Here is a 27,916-nt window from a genome sequence, read left to right on the forward strand (position 1 = left end):
AAATATTGACGATCAATGTAAAATGTAGCAGTCCCAATACTGACCCGAGGAACACCACTAGTCATTGGCAGCCAACAAGAAATGGCCCCTTTTATTCCCACTTGCTGTCTTCTGCCTCTCAGCCATTCCTCTATCCATGCCTGTATCTTTCCCGTAACGCCATAGGATTTTATCTTATTAAGCAACCACGTTTGGCACCTTATCAAATGTCTTCTGAAAATCCAAGTAAATGACATCCACTGCCTCTCCTTTGTCCACCCTGCTTGTTACTTCCTCGAAGAACTCGAACAGATTTGTCAGGCAAGATTTCCTTTACAGAAACCATGCTGACTTTGATTTATTTTTATCATTAGTCTCCGAGTACCTCAATCTCACCCTGAAAAATAGACTCCAACACTTTCCCAACCACTGGGGTTAGGCTAAATGGCCTATAATTTCCTTCCTTTTGCCTTCCTCCCTTCTTAAAGGGTGGAGTGACCATTGCAATCTTTCAGTCCTCTGGAACCATTCCAGGATCAAATGATTCTTGAAAGATCATGACTCAATGCATCTGTTATCCCTTCCGCAACCTCTCTCAGGACTCTGGGATGTTGTCTATCTGGTCCAAGTGACTTATCCACCTTATGATCTTTGAGTTTGCCTCAGACTTTATCCTTTGTAGGAGCAATGGCATTCACTTCTACTCCCTGATACTCAAGGACCTCTGGCACACTGCTAGTGTCTTCCACAGTGAAGACAGATGCAAAGTATCCATTTAGTTCATCTGCCATTTCTTTGTCCTCCATTACTACCTCACCATAATCATTTTTCCAGTGGGTCCAATATCAAGTCTCACCTCGTTTTTACTCTTTATATAACGGAAATAACTAGTATACCCAGGATAGTACAGATATGACAGTATAGCAAGGAGAGTACAGATAGTCTAGTAGATTATAGACAGGACAGTCCAGTCAGCAGAGTACAGACAAGACAGAATAGACAGGGGAGTACAGACAGGATAGTCGAGACAATGGAGCATTGACAGTACAGTAAAGACAGGGCAGGGGAGTACAGGCAGTGGAGTACAGACGGGAATACAGACAGGACAAAATAGAGAAGACAGTACAGACAGGAGTACAGATGGGAGTACTGACAGGGGAGGACAGACAGTGGAGTACCGACAGGATAGTACAGATGGGGGAGTACAGACAAGGGAGTAAGGACAGGACAGAACAGAGAGGACAGTACAGACGGGAGAGGGAAGATAGGACAGTAGAGACGGGGGAATAAAGACAGCACAGTACAGACAGGGGAGTACAGGTGGGAGTACTGACAGGGGAGGACAGACAGTGGAGTCCAGACAGGATAGTACAGACAGTGGAGGAGACAAGATAGTACAGATGGGGGAGTACAGACAAGGGAGTAAGGACAGGACAGTACAGACAGGGGAGGGAAGATAGGACAGTAGAGACGGGGGAATAAAGACAGCACAGTACAGACAGGGGAGTACAGATGGGAGTACTGACAGGGGAGGACAGACTGTGGAGGAGACAGGATAGTACAGATGGGGGAGTAAGGACAGGACAGTACAGATGGGGGAGTAGACAGGACAGTAAAGACAAGGGAGTACCGACAGGGGAGGTGCTGACAGGAAAAGACAGACTGGGGAGTACAGACTGGACAGTAAAGACATGGTAGTTTACACAGGCGAGTACATGTTCACATGCAGAGAAGGTACACTATGCTTCTATCTCCTTCTGTAGGCTGCCACACAACAAGGTAACAAGTTCTGCATTCAAGTTCTGAGGGAATCACTGGTGGTGATTTTCCGTCATTTGGTAACATCCATGAATGGGAAGTAGAAAATACTCTTGCACAGAAGCACATCATTTCCTTCCCTTTAATACCATTGGTTAGTTCAAAGATTCAAAGGTTCATTTATTATCAAAGTATACAACTCTGAAATTCGTCAATTCTCCCGGTAACATGAAACCAGGAAAGAAAAGAAAGGCAGCATGATCAGCAATCTCCAAATCCCACCTCCCCGCCAAAAAAACAAACAGAAACGGAACAGGTACTATTCCCCAAATCCCCGCTCCTGTACAAAAACCAAGCAAAACGGATCAGGCACATCAAGCCCCAAATCCCCCTCTGCGCTGGAAAAATAAACTGAGAAAATTGGGGAAAAACACAGAATATAAAAGCTATAAGACTGAAAAAAGAGTCTATAGTTCAAGTCCACATTCAAAACACAGAAATAACCTGGGCAACATCTTCTGAGTGCAGCGGTAGGCTCTCCTCTCTCCGGTACAGAGCAACCAATCAAAAGGCAAGCGGCAGCACTCACCCTTTGCACTCGCTTCGATGCTGCAGTCTCCTTGTCGCTTTAATTAGTGAACAACGGAAGCTAAAATCTGTGAAACGGGGGTCAAACAATGTGGTAGAGAGAGATCTACATTAGGCAAATATAGGTCTATGCAAGGCATAGGTCTGTGTAAAGCAACGATGGGAAGCAGAAAATACTCTTGCACAGAAGGACATCATTTCCTTTTCCTTTAAAACCGATAATCAGTGAGAGCGTTTGTGAGAGAGAATGAGAGAGATCTATGTAGGCAAATATCCTGGGTCTGTTCTCATCACTTCACTTCTGGTCCATTCATCGAGGTATAAATAAGTATGGCTTCTCCGAGTACTCCCAATACGAGACTGGGGAGAGAACAAATAAATAACCATCCAAATTCAATCAATTGAAGATAAATACATGAGGAAAGATATTTGACATGCAGGCTAAAACACAGCAAATAAGGAGATGTGGTAGGAGCAATGGAAAGAGATTTACACTCAGTGGCCACTGTACTAGTTACCTCCTATACCTAACAAAATGGGTGTATACAGTCATAGTGAGGTACAGCAGAGAAACAGGCCCTTCGGCCCATTTAGTTCATGCTGAAACCATCTCCCTGCCTACTCCCATTGACCTGCACTGGGACCATAGCCCTCTATACCCCTACCATCCAAGTACCTATCCAAACTTTTCTTAAATGTTGAAAATGAGTTCGCATACACCACTTGTGCTGGCAGCTCATTCCACACTCTCACGACCCTCTGAGTGAAGAAGTTTCTCCTCATGATCCCCTTAAACTTTTCACCTTTCACCCTTAACCCATGACCTCTGGTTTTGTCCCACCCAACCTCAGAGGAAAAAGCCTGCTTGCATTAATCCTATCTATACCCCTTATAATTTTGTATAGGTACATCTCTATCAAATCTCCTCCCAATCTTCTATCATGGTTTCTAACCACGATGTTATTCCATCTATCATTTTCATTCTCTGTCTGCCTCCGCTTCTTTTTCCTTCCAGCTTTCCAGTTGTAACTAAATGTTCTAATGTCTCTCTTCGCATGATGTGTCCAAAGAATTTTGATTGCTGTTTTCTGATTTTTTTTAAGTAATGTACGTTTTGTTTTCGTTCTCTGTAGTCCTCCCGGGAGGGGGGTAGAGGATGGTGGCGCGACAACAGCGTGCGCGGCCACGTCGGTGATGAATATCTGTTATTTGTCAAGTAGGGGACTGTGCACAATACTGATTTGATGGAGACAGACGTGAAAGCACAGCGGAACATCTCGAAAACTTCTGAAATGTCTGCTTTGTTACTGCTGCTTCTGTGTGGTAACTGGAATCTCTGGAGCTGAAGGCCTCGAAATCCTCCGCTTTGCATGTTTCAGTGGCCAGGGAGAGGTCGAAGGCGATCAGCAGAGGATGGCGCTCGGGAGGCTGTATCGGAGAGGCTGCTCGGAAGCTCGGAGCTGGGAGTTTTCAGACGGATGGACTCAGGGTCTGCTGGGGTCGGCTGCTTCCAAGGCATTGGCAAGTTGACGGTGCCTGGAGGTTTATGGCAGGGAGTTTCTCCCTTTTGCCGCCTGCTATCGGGGACTCGAGAGTCGATCAACTCGGAACTTTGAGAACTTTTTTTTACTGTGCCTCTGGTCTGTTCTTTATCAAATTATGGTATTGCTTTGCACTGCTGTAACTATATAATTATGTGGTTCTGTCAGTGTTAGTCTTTGGTCTGTCTTGTTTTCTGTGATATCACTCCGGAGGAACATTGTATCATTTCTTAATGCATGTATGCATTTCTAAATGACAATAAGAGAGGACTGAGTGTTCTCATAATCTAAAAAAAAATCTAAAAAACTTCTTCGTTGGTTATCCTGTCCGTGTACGATATGCATAGCATTCTTCTGAGGAACCACATCTCTGCTGCACTGATTCTTTTTTCCATTGTATTTGTGATGGTCCATGACTCGCAGCCATACATCAATATAGGAAGAATGTAGCAGCTGAGAGTTCTAAGGCAGATGTCAATTGCTATTTTCTTGTTCGTTAGGATGTTTCTCATTTCTGTAAATGCTGTTCTTGCCATTGCTATTTTTGCCTTTATGTCTGTTTCGCATTGCCATCAGATGTTACCCATGATCCAAGGTACTTGAAGTTGTGAACTTGTTTCAGGATTTCATTTCCCAATACGATCCTACAGTTTGGGATATCAGGTTTCTTTGATATTACCATTACTTCAGTTTTCTTTTTGTTTAAGGTTAGGCCAAGTCTTTTGTCTATACAGTCCGACCCTATTCAATATTTCCTTTTAACTCAGGTCCTTCAGATCTGGCAATATACTTGTAAATTTTCTCTGCACTCTTTCAACCTTGTTTACATCTTTCCTGTAGGTAGGTGACCAAAACTTCACACAAAACTCTGAATTAGGACTCACCAACATCCTATACAACTTCAATATTACATGCAATCTCCTGTACTCAATAAAGCAATTTATGAAAGCCAATGTGCCAAAAGTTTTTTGTATGACACTATCTACATGTGAAGCCACCTTCAACAAATTATCCTAGATCCCTTTGTTCTACCACACTCCACAGTGCCCTACTGTTCACTGTGTAAGACTTAACCTATTTGGTCCTGCTGAAGTGCAACACCTCGTCTGGCCCTGGGGATTTATCTACCTTGATTTGCCTCAGGATAGTAAACACTTCCTCCCCTGTAATCCGTACTGTGTCCATGAAGTTGATGCCACTTTGCCTCACTTCTAGAGACCCTGTGTCCATCTTCTGAGTAAGTACAGATGCATAAATTGTATTCAAGATCGCCCCCATCTGATTTGGCTCCACATGTAAATTCTGGTCTTCCAGAGGATCAATTTTGTCTCTTACAATCCTTTTGTTCTTAACATATCCGCAGAATCCCTAAGGATTCTTCTTTACCCTGTCTACTACATAAACAGGAGAAAATGTGCAGATGCTGGATTCTAAGCAACACACACAAAATGCTGGAGGAACTCAGCAGGTCAAGTGGCATCTATGGAAATGAATAAATAGTCGATGTTTTGGGCTGAGACCCTTCAGCAGGACTGAAGAAAAAACGATGAGTAGAGTTAAAAGGTGGGGGAGGGGGAGGGAGATACACAAGGTGATAGGTGAAACTGGGGGGTGGAATTGAAGTAAAAGAGCTGGGAAGTCGATTGGTGAAAGAGATACAGGGCTGGAGAAGGGGGAATCTAACAGGAGAGGACTGAAGGCCATGGGAAAAAGAAAAGTGGGGAGGAGCACCAGAGGGAGGCAATGGGCAGGCAAAGAGATAGAGGGAAAGACGGAAAAGGGGACGGGGAATGGTGAAGGAGAAGGAGGAGGAATTACTGCAAGTTCAAGAAATCTATGTTCATGTCATCAGGTTGAAGGATACCCAAATGGAATACAACGTGTTGTTCCTCCAACCTGAGTGTGGCCTCATCATGATATCAAAGGGGGCCATGGATAGACATTTTGGAATGGGAATGGGAAGTAGAATTCAAATATGTGGCCACTGGGAGATCCCACTTTTTCTGGCGGATGGAGAGTGGTACTCGGCGAAGCAGTCTCCTAATCTACATCAGGAGCCATAAGACATACTATAGGAGCAGAATTAGGCCATTTAGCCCATCATCTGCTCCGCCATTCCATCATGGCTGATCCCAGATCTCACTCAACCCCATACACCTGCTTTCTTGCCATATCCTTTGATGCCCTGACCGAAGAAGAAACTATCAACTTCCGACTTAAATATACCCACGGACTTGGCCTCCACTGCAGTCTGTGGCAGTGTGTTACACAGATTCACTATTCACTGGCTAAAAAGATCCCTCCTTACCACCATTCAAAAAGGTTGTCCCTCAGTTTTGTGCCTGTGCCCTCTAGTTCTTGATAACCCACTACAGGAAGCATCCTCTCCACGTCCACCCTGCCTAGTCCGTTCAACATTCGATAGCTTTCACCGAGGATCCCCCCCGCCCCAGTATTCTTCTAAATTCCAGTGAGTACAAGCCCAAAGTTGGCAAACACTCCTCATATGTTAACCCTTTCATTCCCAGAATCATCTTCATGAACCTCCTCTGGGGTCTGTCCAATGACTACACATCCTTTCTGAGATATGGGGCCCTAAACTGTTGACAATACTCCAAGTGTGGATTGACTAGTATCTTATAAAGGCTCAGCACTATCTCCTTGCATATATTCTATTCACCTTGAAATAAATGCCAACATTGCATTTGCCTTCTTTACAATAGACTCAACCTATAAATTAACCTCTGGGAGTCTTGCACGAGGACTCCTAACTCCCTCTACACCTCTGATGTTTGAACCTTCTCCCCATTTAAATAATAGTCCACACTATTGTTTCATTTACCAAAACGTATTATCATGTATTTCCCAACACTGTATTCCAACTGACACTTTTTTGCCCATTCTTCCAATTTGTCAAAGTCCTGCTGCAATCGCATTGCTTCCTCACTACCTAGGCCTCCACCTATCTTCATATCATCCACAAACTTTGCCACAATAATATTCCATTCTCTAAATCACTGACAAAAAATGAGAAAAGCAACAGTCCCAATACTGACCCCCGAGGAACGCCACTAGTCACCGGCAGCCAAAGAGATAAGGCTCCTTTTACTCCCGCTCACTGCCTCCGGCCTGGCAGCCATTCCTCTACCCATGCCAGTATATTTCCTGTAATGCCATAGGATTTTATCTTGTTAAGCAGCCTCACGTGTGGCACCTTATCAAATGCCTTCTGAAAATCCAAGTAAAATCCACTGCCTCTCCTTTGCCCACCCTGTTTGTTACTTCCTCAAAGAACTCTAACAGATTTGTCGGGCAAGATTTCCCTTGAGAGAAACCATGTTGACTTTGATTTATTTTATCAAAAGTGTCCAAGTACCTGGAAACCTCATCCTTAATAATAGATTCCAATGCTTTCCCAACTTCCTTTCTTTTTCCTTCCTCCCTTCTTAAACAGTACAATCAGCTTTGCAATCTTCCAGTCCTCCAGGACCATGCTAGAATCAAGTGATTCTTGAAAGATCATGACCTGAGATCTGTTATGTCTTCAGCAACCTCTCTCAAGACTTTGGGATGTAGTCTATCTGGTCCAAGTGACTTATCTACCTTTAGACCTTTGTATTCGCTTAGCACTTTTTCCTTTATAATAGCAATGGCATTCACTCCTGCTCCCTGACACTCATGGACCTCTGGCACACTGCTAGTGTCTTCCACAGTGAAGACAGATGCAAAGTACCCATTAAGTTCATCTGCCATTTCTTTGCTCCCCATTATTACCTCACCAGCATTATTTTCCAGTGGTCCAATATCAACACTCACCAACCCCCTCCCCCACTTTTACTCTTTATATAACTGAAAAAACATTTGGTACCCTGCTTTATAATATTGGCTAGTCTGCTCTCATATTTCATCTTTGCCCTTCTTAATAGTTTTTTTAGTTGCTTTTTATTGGATTTTAAAAGCTTCCCAATCATTGAACTTCCCACTCACCTTTGTTAGCTTTTATGTTCTTTCCTTGGCTTTTAGGCCATCTTTAGCTTCTCTTGGGAGCCATGGTTGCCCACCCTTGTGATTTGAGAACAACTTTTTTTGTGGGACATATCTATCCTGTGCCTTGTGAATCATTCCCAGAAACCTCAGCCACTACTGCTCTGCTGTCATCTCTGCCAGTATTTTCCTCCAATCCACCTGGGCAAGTTCCTCTCTCATGCCTCTGTAATTCCCCTTATTCCATTGTGATTCTGATACATGTAACTTATGTTTCTGCCTCTCAAATTGCAGTATGAATTCAATCATATTATGATCACTGAGTTCTAAGGGTTCCTTTATGTTAAGCTCCCTAATAGATACAGTGGCATGCAAAAGCTTGGGCACCCCTGGTCAAAATTTCTGTCACTGTGAATAGTTAAGTGAGTAGAAGATGAACTGATCTCCAAAAGTCATAAAGTTAAAGATGAAACATTCTTTTCAACATTTTAAGCAAGATTAGTGTATTATTTTTGTTCTGTGCAATTTTAGAGTGAAAAAAAGAAAGGAGCACTATGCAAAAGTTTGGGCACCCCAAGAGATTTGAGCTCTCAGATAACTTTTAACAAGGTCTCAGACCTTAATTAGCTTGTTAGGGCCATGGCTTGTTCACAGTCATCGTTAGGAAAGGCCAGGTGATGAAAATTTCAAAGCTTTATAAATACCCTGACTCCTCAAACCTTGTCCCAACAATCAGCAGCCCTGGGCTCCTCTAAACAGCTGCCCAGCACTCTGAAAATTAAAATAAATGATGCCCACAAAGCAGGAGAAGGCTATAAGAAGAGAGCAAAGCGTTTTCAGGTAGCCATTTCCTCAGTTTGTAATGTAATTAAGAAATGGCAGTTAACAGGAATGGTGGGGGTCAAGTTGAGGTCTGGAAGACCAAGAAAACTTTCTAAGAGAACTGCTTGTAGGATTGCTAGAAAGGCAAATCAAAACCCCTGTTTGACTGCAAAAGACCTTCAGGAAGATTTAGCAGACTCTGGAGTGGTGGTGCACTGTTCTACTGTGCAGCGACACCTACACAAATATGACCTTCATGGAAGAGTCATCAGAAGAAAACCTTCCTTGCATCCTCACCACAAAATTTAGCGTCAGATGTTTGCAAAGGAACATCTAAAGAAGCCTGATGCATTTTGAAAACAAGTCTTGTGGACTGATGACGTTAAAATAAAACGTTTTGGCTGCAATGAGCAAAGGTTATGTTTGGAGAAAAAAGGGTGCAGAACTTCATGAAAAGAACCCCTCTCCAACTGTTAAGCACGGGGGTGGATCGATCATGCTTTGGGCTTGTGTTGCAGCCAGTGGCATAGGGAACATTTCACTGGTAGAGGGAAGAATGAATTCAATTAAACACCAGCAAATTCTGGAAGTAAACATCACACCGTTTGTAAAAAGCTGAAGATGAAAAGAGGATGGCTTCTACAACAGGATAATGATCCTAAACACACCTCAAAATCCACAATGGACTACAAAGCTGAAGGTTTTGCCATGGCCCTCACCTAAACATCATCGAAAATCTGTGGATAGATCTCAAAAGAGCAGTGCATGCAAGACAGCCCAAGGCAGCCCTTTTGCCTAAATAGTCCATGTCCATACATGATTTGGATAACAGAATTGATGGCTTTGCTACAAAGTTTGCAGATAATATGAAGATAGGAGGAGGGGCGGGTAGTTTTTCAGGAAGTAGAGAGGCTACAGAAAAACTTGGACAGATTAGGAGAATGGGCAAAGAAGGGGCAGATGGAATACAGTGTCGGGAAGTGTATGGTCATGCTCTTTGGTAGAAGAAATGAAATGATTGACCATTTTCTAAATGGAGAGAAAATACTAAAAAATGAGATGCTAAGGGACTTGGGAGTCCTAGTGCAGAACACCCTGAAGGTTAACTTGCAGACTGAGTCTGTGGAGAGGAAGGCAAATGCAATGTTGGCATTCATTTCCAGAGGACTAGAGTATAAAAGCAAGGATGTTATGTTATATAGTCTATATAGTATAGTATAGTATAGTCATACCTTATTGATCCTGGGGGAAATTGGTTAAAGACTTTAAAAAGCACTGGTGAGGCCTCACTTGGAGTATTGTGAGCAGTTTTTGTCCCCTCATCTTAGAAAGGAAGTACTGAAAATGGACAGGGTTCAAAGGAGGTTCACAAAAACCATTCTAGGTTTGAACGGTCTGTCATATGAAGAGTGTTCGATGGCTCTGGGCCTGTATTGACTAGAATTCATAAGAATGAGGGGTGACCTCATTGAAACCTTTAAAATGGTAAGAGACCTTGATAGAGTGGATGTGGAGACTATGTTTCCTATGGTAGGAGAGTCTCAGACCAAAGGACACAGGCTCAGAATAGAGGGGTGTTCTTTTAAGACGGAGACAAGGAGGAATTTCTTTAGCCAGAGTGGTGTGGAATTCATTGCCAGGGCAGCTGTGGAGACCAAGTCCTTATGTGTATTTAAGGCAGAGGCTGATAGATTCTTGATTGGTCAGGGCATGAAAGGATACGGGTGCAACGCAGGAGATTGGGGCTGAGAGGAAAAATGGATCAGCCATGATGAAATGGCAGAACAGACTCAGTGGGCCAAATGGCCTAATTTTGTTCCTATATATTATGGTCTTATCATCTATAACAACTGTATGTCCCTTGCAATAGCCTGCAATCTCTCTACAAATTTGTTCCTCTAAGTCCCTCAGACTGTTGGGTGGTTTGTAATCTAGCCCCATTAGCATGATCTATACCTTTCTTTCTTCTCATGTCCACCCATAACTTCTCCAGTCTGCCTTGATGGAGCACTGCAGTGATGCTTTCCCTGACGAGTAACACCACCCCTTCCCCTTTAATCCCACCCGCTCTGTTATGTCGAAAACAATGGAACCCTGGAATATTGAGCTGCCAGTCCTGCCTCTGCTGTAACCATGTCTCACTAATGGCTACAACATCATAATTCCAGGTGTGGATCCACGGCCTGAACTTCTCGGCCTTTCCTATGACACTTTCTGCATTGAAATATATGCAGCTCAGGACATGCGTCACACAATGCTCAACCCTTTGATTCCTGACTTTGTCTGAGGTCTCCACAGGCTCTCCACTATCTGTTGTGGCCCTCTCTGTTTTCTATCCCCTTACAACTCTAGTTTAAATCCATCCACCTTCTCGCGCATCACTGGAAAACTTTCCCGCTCTGATATTAGTCCCTTTCCAGTTCAGGTGCAAAGTGTCTCTTCTGTACAGATCCAACCTTCCCTGGAAGAGAGCCCAATGATCCAGGAATCTGACACACTCCCTCCTACACCAACTTCGTAGCTACGTGTTATACTGTATGATCTTCCAGTTTCTGGCCTTACTGGCACGTGTCATGGGTAGCAATCCTAAGAACACAACCCTGGAAGTCCTGTCCTTTAACTTAGCACCTAACTCCCTAATCTCCCTATGCAGAACCTCAACACTCACCCTACGCATTCCAATGGTATCCACATGGACCACAACCTTTGGTTGTTCACTCTCCCACTTAAGAATGTCGAGTATCGATCAGAGATGTCCCAGATCCTGGCACTCAGGAGGCAACATATCATCCTGGAATCTCTTTCTTGTCCACTGAAAGTCCGTTCTGCTTCCTAACTAACAGCTCACCACAGCTCGCCTCTTTTTCCCCCTTCCCTTCTGAGTCACAGGGAAAGACCTGTCCACTGTGGCCTTCCTCTGCATGGTCATGACCCCCAAGAGTGCAAAGGTCACTCTACCTTTAAGAAGGGAGGAAAGCAAAAGAGAGGAAATAATAGGCCAGGTAGCCAAACCTTAGTGGTTGGGAAAGTGTTGAAGTCTATTATTAAAGATGTTTCAGGGTACTTGGAGACCAATGATAAAATAAGTCATAGAAACATAGAAAAATTAACAGCACAATAAAGGCCCTTCGGCCCATAAAGCTGTGCCAAACATGTCCTGACTTTAGAAATTACCTAGGGTTACCCATAGCCCTCTATTTTTCTAAGCTCCATGTACCTGTCCAGGAGTCTCTTAAAAGACCCTATTGTATCCACCGCCACCACCGTCGCCAGTAGCCCATTCCAGGCACTCACCACTCTCTGCATAAAAAACTTACCCCTGACATCTCCTCTGTACCTACTTTCAAGCACCTTAAAACTGTGCCCTCTCGTGTTAGCCATTTCAGCCCTGGGTAAAAGCCTCTGACTATCCACACAATCAATGCCTCTCATCATCTTATTCATCTCTCAGAATACTCAAGGTGCCTGATAAAACCTCAGTATCACATCCTTGCTCTATCAGGTCACTTCTCATCCTTCCTTGCTCCAAGGAAAAAAGGCCGAGTTCACTCAACCTATTCTCATAAGGCATGCTCCCCAATCCAGGCAACATCCTTGTAAATCACAAAATAATCCAGATGCTGGGATCAAAGCAACACTTACAACACGCTGAAGGAACTCAGCAGGTCGGGCAGCATCCGTGGAAATGATGAGTCGACGTTTCGGGCCGGAACCTGAGTGATCCTTGTAAATCTCCTCTGCACCCTTTCTATGGCTTCCACATCCTTCCTTTAGTGAGGCGACCAGAACTGAGCACAGTAATCCAAGTGGGGTCTGACCAGGGTCCTATATAGCTGCAGCATTACCTCTCTGCTCCTAAACTCAGTCCCACGGTTGATGAAGGCCAATGCACCGTATGCCTTCTTAACCACAGAGTCAACCTGTGCAGCAGCTTTGAGTGTCTTATGGACTCGGACCCCAAGATCCCTCTGATCCTCCACACTGCCAAGAATCTTACCATTAATACTATATTCTGCCATCATATTTGACCTACCAAAATGAACCACTTCACACTTATCTGGGTTGAACTCCATCTGCCGCTTCTCAGCCCAGTTTTGCATCCTATCAATGTCCCGCTGTAACCTCTGACAGCCCTCAACACTATCCACAACACCCCCAACCTATGTGTCATCAGCAAATTTACTAACCCATCCCTCCACTTCCTCATCCAGGTCATTTATAAAAATCACAAAGAGTAAGGGTCCCAGAACAGATCCCTGAGGCACTCCACTGGTCACCGACCTCCATGTAGAATATGACCCACCTACAACCACTCTTTGCCTTCTGTGGGCAAGCCAGTTCTGGATCCACAAAGCAAGGTCCCCTTGGATCCCATGCCTCCTTACTTTCTCAATAAGCCTTACCTGGGGTACATTTTCAAATGTCTTGCTGAAATCCATATACACTACATCTACAAACAACAGGAATTCTGCAGATGCTGGAAATTCAAGCAACACACATCAAAGTTGCTGGTGAACGCAGCAGGCCAGGCAGCATCTCTAGGAAGAGGTACAGTCGACGTTTCAGGCCGAGACCCTTCGTCAGGACTACATCTACTGCTGTTCTTTCATCAATGTGTATAGTCACATCCTCAAAAAATTCAGCCAGGCTCATAAGGCACGACCTGCCCTTGACAAAGCCATGCTGACTATTCCTAATCATATTATACCTTTCCAAATGTTCGTAAATACTGCCTCTCAGGATCTTCTCCATCAACTTACCAACCACTGAGGTAAGACTCACTAGTCTATAATTTCCTGGGCTATCTCTACTCCTTGTCTTGAATAAAGGAACAACATCCACAACACATAAAATGAAGTTTGCCCCGAGTAAAGGCTACCAGAAGGGTAGTCAGGACGGCGGGGAGAGTCCGCCAGAAAAGTCAGAAAGTAGCCGGGGACTAGTGAGAAGGATAAGGTAGACCGGGAGCAATTTGGTAGGAAGTCTCCTGAGGTCATATGCTATAATTGTGGGAAAGCCGGTCACTTTGCGTCCAGGTGCTTTGCCCCAAAGAAGGAGACAGGGAAAAGAAAAACGGTGGTTCCGACTGGCTGTATTGAGCTGGTAAGCAAACCGCTAGGAGAGAAGATGTCTGATAAAATTCAGGAAGGGCACGAGAGGTTTATCTTGGCCGGATTGGTGTCGGTGAAGGAGGGGTTAAACCCAGTTCCAGTATGGATCTGGAGAGACACGGGAGCGTGTCAGTCATTGATATTAAACAGTGTGTTAGACTTTAGTTCAGAGATCCAGACTGGGGAGGTCAGGGTGATCAAAGGCATTGGGAAAGGGACTGAGGCAGTACCTTTGCACGGTACACCTACAAAGCGACTTGGTCTCTGGACCGGTCACAATCGGGTGAGGCTCGAACTACCGATGAAGACGCAGAGGTCTCACTCAGTAATGACCTCGCCGGCGGAGAGGTGTACCCAGCAGTAAGATTGACAAGCCCGCCTGCCAGCATTGAGGCCCCACCCATGGACTCACAGGTTTATCCCGTTTGCGCAGTGACTCGGCGTATGTCCAGAAAGGCTGCCGAAGCTGATATAGCTTTAGCTGAGACGTTTCTACCAGCCTTGTACCAGGGGGAGGTAGAAAGTGAAAAGAAGGAGCGTAGTGGAACAGGAGGAAGTGAGGGAGCTGGGGCAGATTTAGCATTAGCCAGGAAGGAATTTGTACAGATGCAGGAGCAAGACAAGGAGCTGCGGGTTTCGGCGGAGACAGCTCTCTCTGAAGCAGAATTAAAAAGAGAGCCAGTAGGCTATTGTGTGGAGGAGGAAGTGCTAAGGAAGAGAGGGAGACCAAGTACCGTGCCCGCAGATGAGGAATGGGGGGGGTGGTGCCAAAAATTTATGGGGATGAGATTCTTAACCTGGCCCACAAGATGCCCCTTGGTGGACATTTTGGGGGGAGGAAAACAGTCGGCGGAATCATGAAAGAGTTTTACTGGCTGCACAGGAGGAAGGATGTTATTGACTATTGCAGACGTGAGCTGACACCGTTACAGGCTTTTGATATGCTAACAGTTTGCCATGATAGGTGAACAAACTTAGTCGGTGTTATCACGAAAATTAATGAGTCTAGGGTGCCACCTGATAAGGGGAAAACCCATTTTGAAAAGATAAATATGGTGCCGACCAGATGGGAGATATCTATTGTTTTGGCCAGTTTTGCTGATAAGGTCTCTCCCTTAATCCCCGAACAAAGCGACCCGTTAAGAGAGCTAATTAATCGGCACACACACCTATGTCCGAATGTCCCGAGGCAATGCAAAGAGCTGGGACATGGTGTTGTTGTCACATCAGGTCAGCCTAGTGAGCAACACCCCTATAGAATGATTAATTCAGTGACAAAAGGGTTAAAGAACACAGAAGTGTATATTGGTGATGTAGTGGTCTGGAGTGACACGTGGGAGGAGCACATTGTGGCACTGTTTAAACAGCTGTCTGAAGCCAGCCTGACAGTGAACCTCGCAAAAAGTGAATTCAGCCACGGAAAAATCACTTATCTGGGATTTGTGGTAAGACAGGGGCAGCTGGCACCGATGCAGGCTAAGGTGCGGGCTATCTCTGACGTCCCAACCCCGACAGACAAGAGAGCCCTGAGAAGGTTCTTGGAGATGGTGGGGTACTATAGGAAGTTTTGCAAGAACTTTGCGGATATTACCCACCCTCTTACTAAGCTCTTGCCAAAGAATGCTAAGTTGGTATGGGACGACCTTTGTTATCTTGGTCCGGGACGAAAACCACTGAGAAGTTACACTGATCACAACTCATTAGTGTTTTTGGCCATTATGAAGTTTGCTAAGTTGGAGCCTGGTTTTAGAGGATTATTAAAATAACACATATAAAAGGAATGGAAAATGTGATTGCTGACTGTCTGTCAAGGTGTTGGCAACTTAAAATTCTCTGTATTAGCCAAAAAGCTGATGAAAATGTATATTTGTGTGTATCTAATAATGTATTCATGCCTATAATTTTTACCCCAGTAAAAATCCTTTGAAGGATAGGGGTATGTGACAAAATACCAAGTTATCAGAAGATTGAGGCCAATAAGAAAGACAATAGGGGAACATTCAGAAATGTTAATGGGAGATGAGAGAGATTAACGAAAGGAGACACGGTTCCGAGTATTGTCAGAGACCGGTTGCTTTGAACCTGAACTGTTTGAAGTTTGATGGACAGGCGATACCCCAGCAGGGGGATAAAAGGAACAGGTTCGCTAAGGCAAGACACACCACGACACCACGAGATAACGAGACCCTGGAAGTGCGGTGTGCCCCTACAAGTTGGTGGAGTTTTGGAGGTCTGGTTGTGGGACCAACCATAGACGCACAGGGTGAGAAGGGACGATCGGCGGGAACCTGGTGTGTGTGTCCACCCTTGCCTGGGTGCTGGGTTCACCGCAGAAGAACGATCGTATCCAGAATGGAGGGATCACAGTCGGTGACCTCAGAAGACATTACAAAGGGCTCGCCCGAAAGCTAACTGCGAGGAACATCAAGGTCTGTTTGAATCGAGAATTTGCATATTCATTCTCTCTCCCCCCAACGGCACAACAGCGATTACTGCGAACTGAACTAAACTGAACTGAACTCTGTGTCACTTGAGACTGATCATTTTACCCCTAGACTATGATAGAGCTTGATTGATCCTATTATCCTAGTTCTGGGTACATGTGTGTTTTATCATTGCTAACCTGTTGCATTTATATCCTTATGTTTAGAGTACTGTGTTACTTATTTCTTTAATAAAACTTTCTTAGTTCCAGTAATCCGGACTCCAACTAAGTGGTCCATTTCTGCTGGTTTGGCAACCCAATTACGGGGTACGTAACAATATCTACATGCTTAAGCTTTTCATTCCGCTGCAAATCATCACTACAATCACCAAGATCCTTTTCCATAGTGAATACTGAAGTAAAGTATTCATTAAATACCTCTATTTCCTCCATTTCGTACATACTTTCCCACTGTCACACTTAATAGGTCCTATTCTTTTATGTCTTATCCTCTTGCTCTTCACATACTTGTAGAATGTCTTGGGGTTTTCCATAATCCTGCCCGCCAAGGCCTCCTCATGGCCCCTTCTGGCTCTCCTAATTCCCTTCTTAAGCTCCTTCCTATTAGCCTTATAATCTTCTAGATCAGGATCAGGGGTCCCCAACCTTTTTTGCACTGCGGACCAGTTTAATATTGACAATATTCTTGCGGACCGGCCGAACCGGGGGGGGGGGGGGTAGGGTTGCCAACGGACAAGAGTAGAGCCAAATACGTTGTTTACCCAAAAGACTACAATGACCATGAAGCCTTGCGTGGGCACCAATGCGCATGCGCGTCGTGACCTGCCGATTCCTCCCCCCCCCACAAGCAAATCCATTTTGGCGATTCTGTTCGTGGGGGTGAGTGTTAATCACTACCGGAATATAGGTGATAAGTGGGTAATACACTCCATTTTGTTTCTAAAAGGGTTTATCTAACGAATTTAATATTAAACACAGCGCATATTTTCCTCGCACGGATATAATGATAAGTCATTTATCAGGGCAGCTTGAAGTAAGTGTTGAACGAACTTCCAGTAGAAGTGGCAGAAGCAGGGTCGACATTATCATTTAAAAAAAAATTGGATAGGTATATGGACAGGAAAGGAATGGAGGGTTATGGGCTGAGTGCAGGTCGGCGGGACTAGGTGAGAGTAGCGTTCAGCACGGACTAGAAGGGCCGAGGTGGCCCGTTTCCATGCTGTAATTGTTATATGGTTATATAAGTAAGTCAATAGCATCATAACATTTTAAGCAACGTTTGGATATTAAACACACAGCACATATTTTCCCCGTATGAATATATAAAATCATTGCAATACACTAATATCGCTGAATCAGTGGAGCCCTGGGCTTGTTTCCCTGCAACACGGTCCTATCGAGGGCTGATGGGAGACATCGACACTCGAACGGGGTTCCTGATGCCCAATCTATTCCATTGTTTAGTTTTCGTTGCATTCATTGCAGAAAACTCCGCTTCGCAGAAAAATGTTGGAAATGGAAGCAACGTTTTCAGTGCTTTTGTGGCTATCTCAGGATATTTAGCCTTGACTTTGATCCAAAATGCCGACAGAGATGTTATGTCAAACATACTTTTCAGCCTGTCGTCACTTGCAAGCTCGAGGAGTTGATCTCCTTCCCGCGCTGACACGGATGACGTGCGGGTCATGACCTCGCATGCGTAATGGCTGATCAGTGGCCATGACAGGGAATGAGGAAAGGTGCAGCTGACTTATATCGCCAAATCATATCGCTTCCTCGCGGTCCGGTAGCGCATGCTCCGCGGCCCGGTGGTTGGGGACCGCTGTTCTAGATATCTAACATTACCTATCTCTCTGAACCTTCTGTAAGCTTTTCTTTTCTTGTTGACTAGATTTATTACAGCCTTTGTACACCACGGTTCCTGTATCCTACCATAAATTCCCTGTCTCATTGGAATGTACCTATGCAGAACTCCACACAAATATCCCCTGAACATTTGCCACATTTCTTCCGTACTTTTCCCTGAGAACATCTGTTTCTAATTTAAGCCTCCAAGTTCCTGCCTGATAGCCTCACAAATCCCTTGACTCCAATTAAACGCTTTTCTACCTTGTCTGTTCCTATCTCTCTCCAATGCTATGGTAAAGGAGATAGAATTGTGATCACTATCTCCAAAATGTTCTCCCACTGAGAGATCTGACACCTGACCAGGTTCATTTCCCAATACCAAATCAAGTACAGCCTCTCCTCTTGTGGGCTTATCTACATATTGTGTCAAGAAACCTTCCTGAACACACCTAACAAACTCCACCCCATCTAAACCTCTTGCTCTAGGTGGATGCCAATCAATATTTTGGAAGTTAAAATCTCCCATCACGACAACTCTGTTATTATTACACCTTTCCAGGATCTGTTTCCCTATCTGATCCTCGATATCCCTGTTACTATTGGGTGGCCTATAAAAAAACACCCAGTAAAGTTATTGACCCCTACCTGTTCCTAACCTCCACCCACGGCGACTCTGTAGACAATCCCTCCATGGCGTCCACCTTTTCTGCAGCCGTGACACTATCTCTGATCAACAGTGCCACGCCCCCACCTCTTTTGCCTCCCTCCCTGTCCTTTCTGAAACATCTAAAACCCGGCACTTGAAGTAACTATTCCTGTCCCTGAGCCATCCAAGTCTCTGTAACAGCCACCACATCATATCTGCAAGTACTGATCCACGCTCTAAGCTCATCTACTTTGTTCACAACACTCATTGAGTTAAAATAGACGCATCTCAAACCTTCAGTCTGATCGCATCCCTTCTCTATCATCTGCTTATCCTCCCTCTCGCACTATCTACAAGCTTTCTCTATTTGTGAGCCAACCTCCTCTTCCCCAGTCCCTTCAGTTCAGTTCCCACCCCCCAACAATTCTAGTTTAAACTCTCCTCAGTAGCCTTAGCAAACCTCCCCACCAGGATATTGGTCCCCCTGGGATTCAAGTGCAACTCGTCCTTTTTGTACAGGTCACACCTGCCCGTAAAGAGGTCCCAATGATCCAGAAATCTGAATCCCTGCCCCTTGCTCCAATCCCTCAGCCACGCATTTATCTTCCACCTCATTCTATTCCTATTGACACTGTCGCGTGGCACATTGCTTGTCAATGATATTGATAATGGAATTGATGGCTTTGTAGCAAAGTTTGTGGAGTATACAAAGATAGGTGGAGGGGTTGGTAGTACTGAGGAAGCAATGCAATTGCAGCAGGACTTGGACAAATTGGAAGGACGGACAACAATGTGGCAGATGGAATACAGTGTTGGGAAATGTACGATAATGCATTTTGGTAAAAGGAACAATAGTGCAGACTATTATCTAAATGGAGAGAAGGTTCAAACATCAGAGGTCCAGAGAGACTTAGGAGTCCTCGTGCAAGATTCGCAGAAGATTCATTTACAGGTTGAGTCTGTGGTAAAGAAGGCAAGTACAATATTGGCATTTATTTCAAGGGGAATAGAATATAAAAGTTCCCACTTGCTTCAAAAAGGCAACAATTATACTAGTTTCTAAGAAGAATAATGTGGGCTGTCTTAATGACTATTGCCCGGTTGCACTCACATTGACAGTGATGAAATGCTTTGAGAGGTTGGTCATGATTAGATTGAACTCCTGCCTCAGCAAGGACCTAGATCTATTGCAATTTGCCTATCACCACAATATGTCAACGGCAGATGCTATTGCAAAGGCTCTTCACAAGGCCTTAGACCACCTGCACAATACAAACACCTACGTCAGGATGCTGTTCAGCGACTGTAGCTCAGCATTTAACACCATTGTTCCCACAATCCTGATTGAGAAGCTGCAGAACCTGGGCCTCCGTACCTCCCTCTGCAATTGGATCCACAGCTTCCTAACCGGAAGACCACAATGTGTGCGGATTGGTGTTAACATATCCGCCTCGCTGACAATCAACACTGGCACACCTCAAGAATGTGTGCTTAGCCCACTGCTCTACTCTCTGTATACACATGACTGTTGGCTAGGCATACCTCAAATACCATCTATAAATTTGCTGACAATACAACCATTGTTGGCAGAACCTGAGATGGAGATGAGAGGGTGTACAGGAGCAAGATATGCCAACTAGTGGAGTGGAGTCGCAGCAACAACCTTTCACTCATCGTCAGTAAGATGAAAGAGCTGATTGTGGACTTCAGGAAGGTTAAGACGAAGGAACACATACCAATCCTCATAGAGGGATCAGAAGTGGAGAGAGTGAGCAGCTTCAAGTTCCTTGGTGTCAAGATCTCTGAGGACCTAAACTGGTCTGAACCTATCGATGCAGTTATAAAGAAGACAGGACAGTGACTATACTTCATTAGGAGTTTGAAGAGATTTGACATGCCAACAAGAGCACTCAAACACTTCTATAGATGTACCGTGGGAAGCATTCTGACAGGCTGCACCACTGTCTGGTATGGGCGGGTTGGGCTACTGCACAGGACCAAAAGAAGCTGCAGAGGGTTGTAAATTTAATCCGCTCCATCTTGGGTACTAGCCTACAAAATACCCAGGACATCTTCAAGGAGCAGTGCTTCAGAAAGGCAGTGCCATTATTAAGGACCTCCAGTACCAAGGGCATGCCCTTTTCTCACTGTTACATCTTCGTTTCAAAGATGTCTGCAAGAGAGACATGAAGTCACTGAACATGAACGTCAAGAGGCGGTAGGACATCGCAAGCGATCGCTCTCGCTGGAGGCTGGAACTACGCAAAGGTCTAAAAAGAGGAGAAGAAAAGCTGGGGTTGCTGCTGAAGAAAAGTGTAGTCATCGGAAAAACAGCACCAAGACAACACTGGAGGACAGTGCCTTCAAGTGCAGTCGCTGCAGCCGAGACTGTCACTCCCATGTGGGCCTCGACAGCCACAACAGACGCTGCTCTAACACAGACTGAAGCAAGACTTTCCAGGCACAGATCCATGGCCTCGCGAGACTAACGGATGCCACCACCACATCAGGTAGGAGATACAGAAGTCTGAAGGCACACACTCAGCGACTCAGGAACAACTTTTTCCCTTCTGCCATCCAATTCCAAAATGGACACTGAACCCATGAACACTACTTCACTTTCTTGATATATATTATTTGTTTATTTGCACAATCTTTAATCTATTCAATATCCATATACTGTAATTGACTTATTTATTTAGTATTTTTTCCACTCTTCTATATTATTTATTGTATTGAACTGCTGCTGCTAAGTTAACAAATTTCACAACACATGCCGGTGATAATAAACTGGATTCTGAGATAATGCTGAGCATTTGTAAGACACTAGTCAGGCCGCTCTTGAAGTATTGTCAAAAGTTTTGGGCCCCATATGTTCATCCGTCAGAAAGGACGTGTTGTCATTGGAGAGTTCAGAGGAGGTTCATAAGGATGATTCCGGGAAGGAAGGAGTTAAGATATGAGGAGCATTTGACAGCTTCGGGCCTGTACTCAGTGGAATTTAGAAGAATGCGGGGGAAGTGGGGGGAGGATCTCATTGAAACCTTCTGAATGCTGAAAGGAGTAGATAGGGTGTATGTGGAGAGGATGTTTCCTATGGTGGGGGCATCCAGAACTAGACAGCACAGTCTCAGAATTGAGGGGCAACCTCTTACAACGGTAGTAAGGAGGATTTTTTTAGCCAGTGAGTAGTGAATCTATGGAATGCTCTGCCACAGATTGCAGTCGAAGCCAAGTCCGTGGGTACATTTAAGGCGGAAGTTGACAGTTTCCTGATCAGCCAGAACATCAAACAATACAGCGAGAAGGTAGGTGTATGGGGTTGAGTGGGATCTGGGATCAGCCATGCTGGAATGGTGGAGCAGACTCAATGGACTAATTCTGCTCCTATGTTTTATAGTCTTAATGGTCTAACCAAAGTATATTCTTGTTTTTGAGAGGGATGGTGACAGGGGTACTCTGCAGTGGCTGTTTAAACCCTTACCCCTTCCAGTCACCCAGTCACCTGTGTCTCGCACCTTAGGTGTAACTACCTCTCCATATGTCCTAAATATCACCCCCTCAGCCTCCCAAATGATCTGGAATTCATCCAGTTCCAGTTCCAACTCCTTAATATGGAGTGTTAGAAGCTTCAGCTCGATGCACTTCCTGCAGGTGAAGTTGTAAGGGACAATGGAAGTCTCTCTGCCTTCCCACGTCCCGCAAGAGCATTCAGTCTTGGATTTTCTGTTCAAGGGCATTGGTGTATCCATACCAGGCTGTGATGCAGCCAGTCAACATAATCCAATTTACTATCTCATCTCGAATGCCAAGTGATTGCACGTTTTTGTCCAACCTCCCATACAGGACCTTGGTATCTATAATGGGAAGTGTTTATGTGGATCTGTTTGAGCTTTGCAGCTCAGCTCATCAGCACAAGGGTATATTGTTAGCTGACTCTAGGCATTGCTCTGAGAGCCTATGCACTCAGAAAGCTGGGATGGGGCCAACAAGATCAGAAAACAGAGAGATGATAACTCTCTCCTGCTCACATGTTTAACTTTTGTAAAGACAACAACATCATTGCAATATTACCATGGTCCATGTGCAGGTCGATGGGATGAGACAGAATGGACTAGATGGATCGAAGGGCCTGGTTCTAGAAACATAAAAAATAGATGCAGGAGTAGGCCATTCGGCCCTTCGAGCCTGCACCGCCATTTATTATGATCATGGCTGATCATCCAACTCAGAACCCTGCACCAGCCTTCCCTCCATACCTCCTGATCCCCGTAGCCACAAGGGCCATATCTAGTTCCCTCTTAAATATAGCCAATGAACTGGCCTCAACTGTTTCCTGTGGCAGAGAATTCCACAGATTCACCACTCTCTGTGTGAAGAAGTTTTTCCTAATCTCAGTCCTAAAAGGCTTCCCCTTTATCCTCAAACTGTGACCTCTCGTTCTGGACTTCCCCAACATCGGGAACAATCTTCCTGCATCTAGCCTGTCCAATCCCTTTAGGATTTTATACGTTTCAATCAGATCCCCCCTCAATCTTTTAAATTCCAACGAGTACAAGCCTAGTTCATCCAGTCTTTCTTCATATGAAAGTCCTGCCATCCCAGGAATCAATCTGGTGAACCTTCTTTGTACTCCCTCTATGGCAAGGATGTCTTTCCTCAGATTAGGGGACCAAAACTGCACACAATACTCCAGGTGTGGTCTCACCAAGGCCTTGTACAACTGCAGTAGTACCTCCCTGCTCCTGTACTTGAATCCTCTTGCTATGAATGCCAGCATACCATTCGCCTTTTTCACCGCCTGCTGTACCTGCATGCCCACTTTCAATGACTGGTGTATAATGACACCCAGGTCTCGTTGCACCTCCCCTTTTCCTAATCGGCCACCATTCAGGTAATAATCTGTTTTCCTATTTTTGCCACCAAAGTGGATAACTTCACATTTATCCACATTAAATTGCATCTGCCATGAACTTGCCCACTCACCCAACCTATCCAAGTCACCCTGCATCCTCTTAGCATCCTCCTCACAGCTAACACTGCCGCCCAGCTTCGTGTCATCCGCAAACTTGGAGATGCTGCATTTAATTCCCTCATCCAAGTCATTAATATATATTGTAAACAACTGGGGTCCCAGCACTGAGCCTTGCAGTACCCCACTAGTCACTGCCCGCCATTCTGTGCTATACCTCTCTATGACTCTTGGACACATTGGGATATCACTATGGTCCAGGTGCAGGTCGATGGACTAGGCAAAATGGACTAGGTGGGCTACCGTAGTGCTCTCTGACACTACAAGATTTGCCGTATAAACATCTGCAGTAATATGGACCTACAGACAGGAAAGGAAAACCTTACTTCAACCACAATTTATAATTTACACACATAATAACCGTTAGCAAGATCCTAAATGTATCGAGGCAATGAATTATTTACTTACCAGCAACTTGTCGCAATATTCAAATCAGACTGAAAGACAGCCAATGACATGCATGCAGCCAAAACCTGACAGCACAAGCAAAAACAATTATTAAATAGGAATTTCCTATCATATATTATTTGCCTTTTCTACTTTATTGGAACGAACAACTTTCTGTGTGAAATTACAACAGACAGCCTTTATCTATTTGTATAATTTATCTTCCTTTGCACACCGGCTGTTCATTAGTCTTTGCTGATGTAGAGCTGTTAACAAATTCTATTCTATTTCTTTACTTTCTTGTAAATGCCCGTAAGAAAATGAATCTTAGTGATGCATCTGGTAATATTCAATCACTTATTATGCCATTACAATGTCAAATTAACAGCGACGTTACTCTAAAGTTGGAAATTAACGGTGGAGGTTGGTCGGGTCGAACATGGATGTTGAGTTCTAGATGGCTATATGATTTGCATGATACTGAGAGGAAGCTGTTGCCCATGTAACAGACTCCCCCTCTCCCTGTGACAGGCTCCCCCCTCTCCCTGTGACAGACTCCCCCCTCTCCCTGAGACAGGCTCCCCCTTCCCTCATAGGCCTGCCTTCAGAAATCCAGCTCCAGATTTTTCCTTGGTGTTTACTCCAGAAGCCTTTCCTTTTAGTTGGTGTAGCTACAAGGCAGCAGAGGCTTGAGATCAGAGTTTTCCTTCTAGATGAGCTACCAAACACAGCTCTTGAGCCCCATCTGCCCAAAGCGACTGTTTTTGCCTCTTTGTAACCTGTCTTTGCTTCTTCTCTCAGTAGAAACTGTTCCGCTGGGCTAAGTAGCTGTGTTACATGTGAAGTCCAGGAGTTGGACTTGGTTGTCAGAGGCTGTTTGAGATGTACATCATTGGTAGTGGGAGTTTATCCCTACTAACTTGCTACTGTAGCTGTAGCTTTCTAATGTGTGAACAATCGGTGGGGTGGATATACAAATGTTCTGGAATGCTAAACCCTGTCAGAATGCAGCCGTCGTGTGTGCAAACATGGCACAAGGCAGAACACAGGGAAATATCCAAAGCTCTGAAAATGTGCCTGGAATTATGAGAGATCTGCAGCTTTTAATAAATTTATATTGACTCAATCTGTGGTATTTGTCTTGTTACCTAATAAACATTGTCAATCAAGAAATTAATCTGAAGCTGGTCATGTAAAAGTAATTATCAGAACATTGATAAACACAAGAGATATACAGATGCTTTAGATCAGGAGTAACACACAAAATGCCAGAAATTCATCAACTGATTCAGTAATGGATCACTTGGATGTACGATAATCTCATGGATCAGTGGTGGCCTGGTAATTCATTAACTTTTGGCAGTGAATAATGGTTTTTGATATATAGAGTCATCCAACAGTACATCACAGAAAGAGGCCCTCTGGCCCATCTAGTTCATGCCAGATTAGTAATCTGTTTAGTGCCACTGGCCATAGCCCTCACTCTTATCGATTCAAAGAGAGAATCCACAATGGACTGGAGGGAAGGAACTAAGACCATAACACACAGGAGCAAAATTAGGTCATTTGGCCCATCCAGTCTGCTCCTCTATTCCATCATGGCTGATGTATTATCCCTCTAAAACCCATTCTCCTGCCTTCTCCCTGTAACCTTTGAAGCCCTGATTAATCAAGAACATAACACTCTCCACTTTAAATACACCCAATGACTTGGCGTTCACAGCCGTCTGTGACATTGAATTCCACAGATTCACCATCCACTGCCTGAAGAAATTCCTCTCATCTCTGTTTCAAATGGATGTCCCTCAATGCTGAGGCTGTGCTCTCAGGTCCTAGACTCTCCCACTTCAGCACATTTTCCACATACACTCTATCCAGGCCTTTTGTAAGGGCTTCTCTGTAATGTTAACCGGTGAGGTAATGATTTCTCTGTAGCAGCAATGTTTGGGATATAACTAGAGATCGGATGGGGGAAATGTTATTCTTTCTTCTGTGTCTGAAAGCTGTTGGTTTCGCAGGCTTTTGCCGGAAGGCGCGAGGGGGATGAAGAGAGGAGACGCGACTTGAGCGAGTCGGTGAGCTGCCCGACCAGGTGGACTCTGGGGAGGAGTCTGGGGGTCAGCGACGCACCGAGGAGATCGAATGGTGGAAAGAAGATCTTGCTGAGTGAGCTCCAACGATTTGTGCACAGACTGTTTAATGACTATTGGCACCTTTTTCTTTTATATTTTGTTTCTCTACTAACCACATAGTCAAAGTAAGAGTTATAAATCTTAATTGTTTAACCACATATTGTCTACTGGTTGTTATTTCTGGGTACTGATTTGGCACGGGGGACACATCACGCAGCATCCACCCAAACGAGATTTATTAAGTTTGGCCAGGAAAGGGGGTTATCACCCCCTAGATTAAGCCGCTAGACAAAGTGAGTATTACAATGTGGGGGCTCGTCCGTGATTGATTCCGCTGGACGCTGTGTGATTGCCCTGTTTAAATCAGTGCTGGTGTACCTCTGTGGGATTGTGGTTAGTAATGTGTGCACGTTGAGTGGGGTGGATATTCATACCCCGGATGAACTGTTAATTTGATTTCTGAGTATGGTTAAAGCTGGTGGCAAAGTTGAAATTGTAGTGCGAAAGTTTGATAAAATGGCGGGCTGAGACCTTGTTCTAGTTCAGACTAGCGCTGACATAATGGTGGTGGGACTGCCAGCGCCTATTGGTGACCCAGGTGAGGCGGGGCCATGGCTGCCGGAACTGAGTTCTGGGGAAGTGGCAGAGCTGAGAACTGAGATGTCCCGGGTGTTAACAGCAGGTGTGGACCCTCTGTATGATAGGACTGGTAAAGAGGCTCCCCCACCCCCCCGCCAAGGGGACGGAGTACGCAGAAGGCTGCGGGCGGCTGGGGTTCCGCAGGAAGAGGGGCAGCCGGTAGCGTGTGCTATAACTGTGGGGAAGAGGGACACTTCTGGCGGGAATGTGAACAGCAGGAAGCCCCTCGGAGAGTGAGCCTGTGGGTATCTAAGCAGGGAGAGGTGTTGGGAAACTTAGCAGAGACCCATTGAGGGACGGCCTGGTGTCTCTGGGGGAACACATTCCCAGCATTGTACCAAGGAACTCCCGAAAGCAAAAGACCCCATTCCTGAATGTTTAGTGCAACCACGCTCCAGCGTGTCACTACGGATAGAAGGAATCTATGCTAAAGCCATACTCGACACCGGGTCGCAGGTCAAGTTACTGTACCGTTCGCTATACAACCGGTATCTGAAGCATTTACCCTTGACGCCATTCAGGGCACTGGAGATTTGGGGTAGCAGTGCTGGTGGTTATCCCTACATCGGTTATTGGTCAGTGGAACTGGAGTTCTCGGAGGCCGATGTGTGGGTATCTGAGGTTCTGGAATCATTAGTGCTGATTTGTTCGGGCCCTGTTGAGACGGGTGGCGTTTTGATTCTGGAAGGGACCAACACCCCCCTTGTGAGGATGCTCATGGGGGCCTGCAAGAAGGCGGCTGGTGAGAGCTGTTTGGGGACACTGTTCAGGCAACCAGTGTTTTGAGCTGCTTTTGAAGACGTGCTTATTGACAATAGATAATAGACAATAGGTGCAGAAGTAGACCATTCGGCCCTTTGAGCCTGCACCTTGGCAGCATTGGGCCGGGAACCGAATTTAAACAAGGGACTGTGTGGTTCACCCAGTCGAAGCCAATGGTGGTACGGCCCGGGGAAGTAGCGAGAGTGATGGGGACTCTAAAATTTCCTGGAGTGTCTGAGGG

At 45.0% G+C, this 27,916-nt stretch overlaps 1 protein-coding gene across 5 annotated transcripts in view; it reads right to left on the reverse strand.

Moving 5' to 3' along the window:
- Positions 1–1,865: 1,865 nt before the first annotated feature.
- Positions 1,866–27,916, reverse strand: part of LOC140194236 (UDP-N-acetylglucosamine transporter TMEM241 homolog) — a 214,513-nt gene continuing 188,462 nt past the window's right edge. For 2 of the 5 annotated variants that reach the window (XM_072251703.1, XM_072251705.1), the window contains 2 exons: positions 24,164–24,228; positions 1,866–2,685 (listed from right to left, as the gene is read on the reverse strand). In XM_072251703.1, the coding sequence (XP_072107804.1) occupies positions 2,616–2,685; positions 24,164–24,228 (135 nt within the window). In that variant the 3' untranslated portion in view covers positions 1,866–2,615. Of the gene's footprint in view, positions 2,686–24,163; positions 24,229–27,916 lie in introns of those variants that run through there. The other 3 variants (XM_072251704.1, XR_011885167.1, XR_011885163.1) reach the window with 3 other exon arrangements.

Source organism: Mobula birostris, chromosome 1 (assembly GCF_030028105.1).
Source record: "Mobula birostris isolate sMobBir1 chromosome 1, sMobBir1.hap1, whole genome shotgun sequence".
NCBI classification, from domain to species: Eukaryota; Metazoa; Chordata; class Chondrichthyes; order Myliobatiformes; family Myliobatidae; genus Mobula; species Mobula birostris.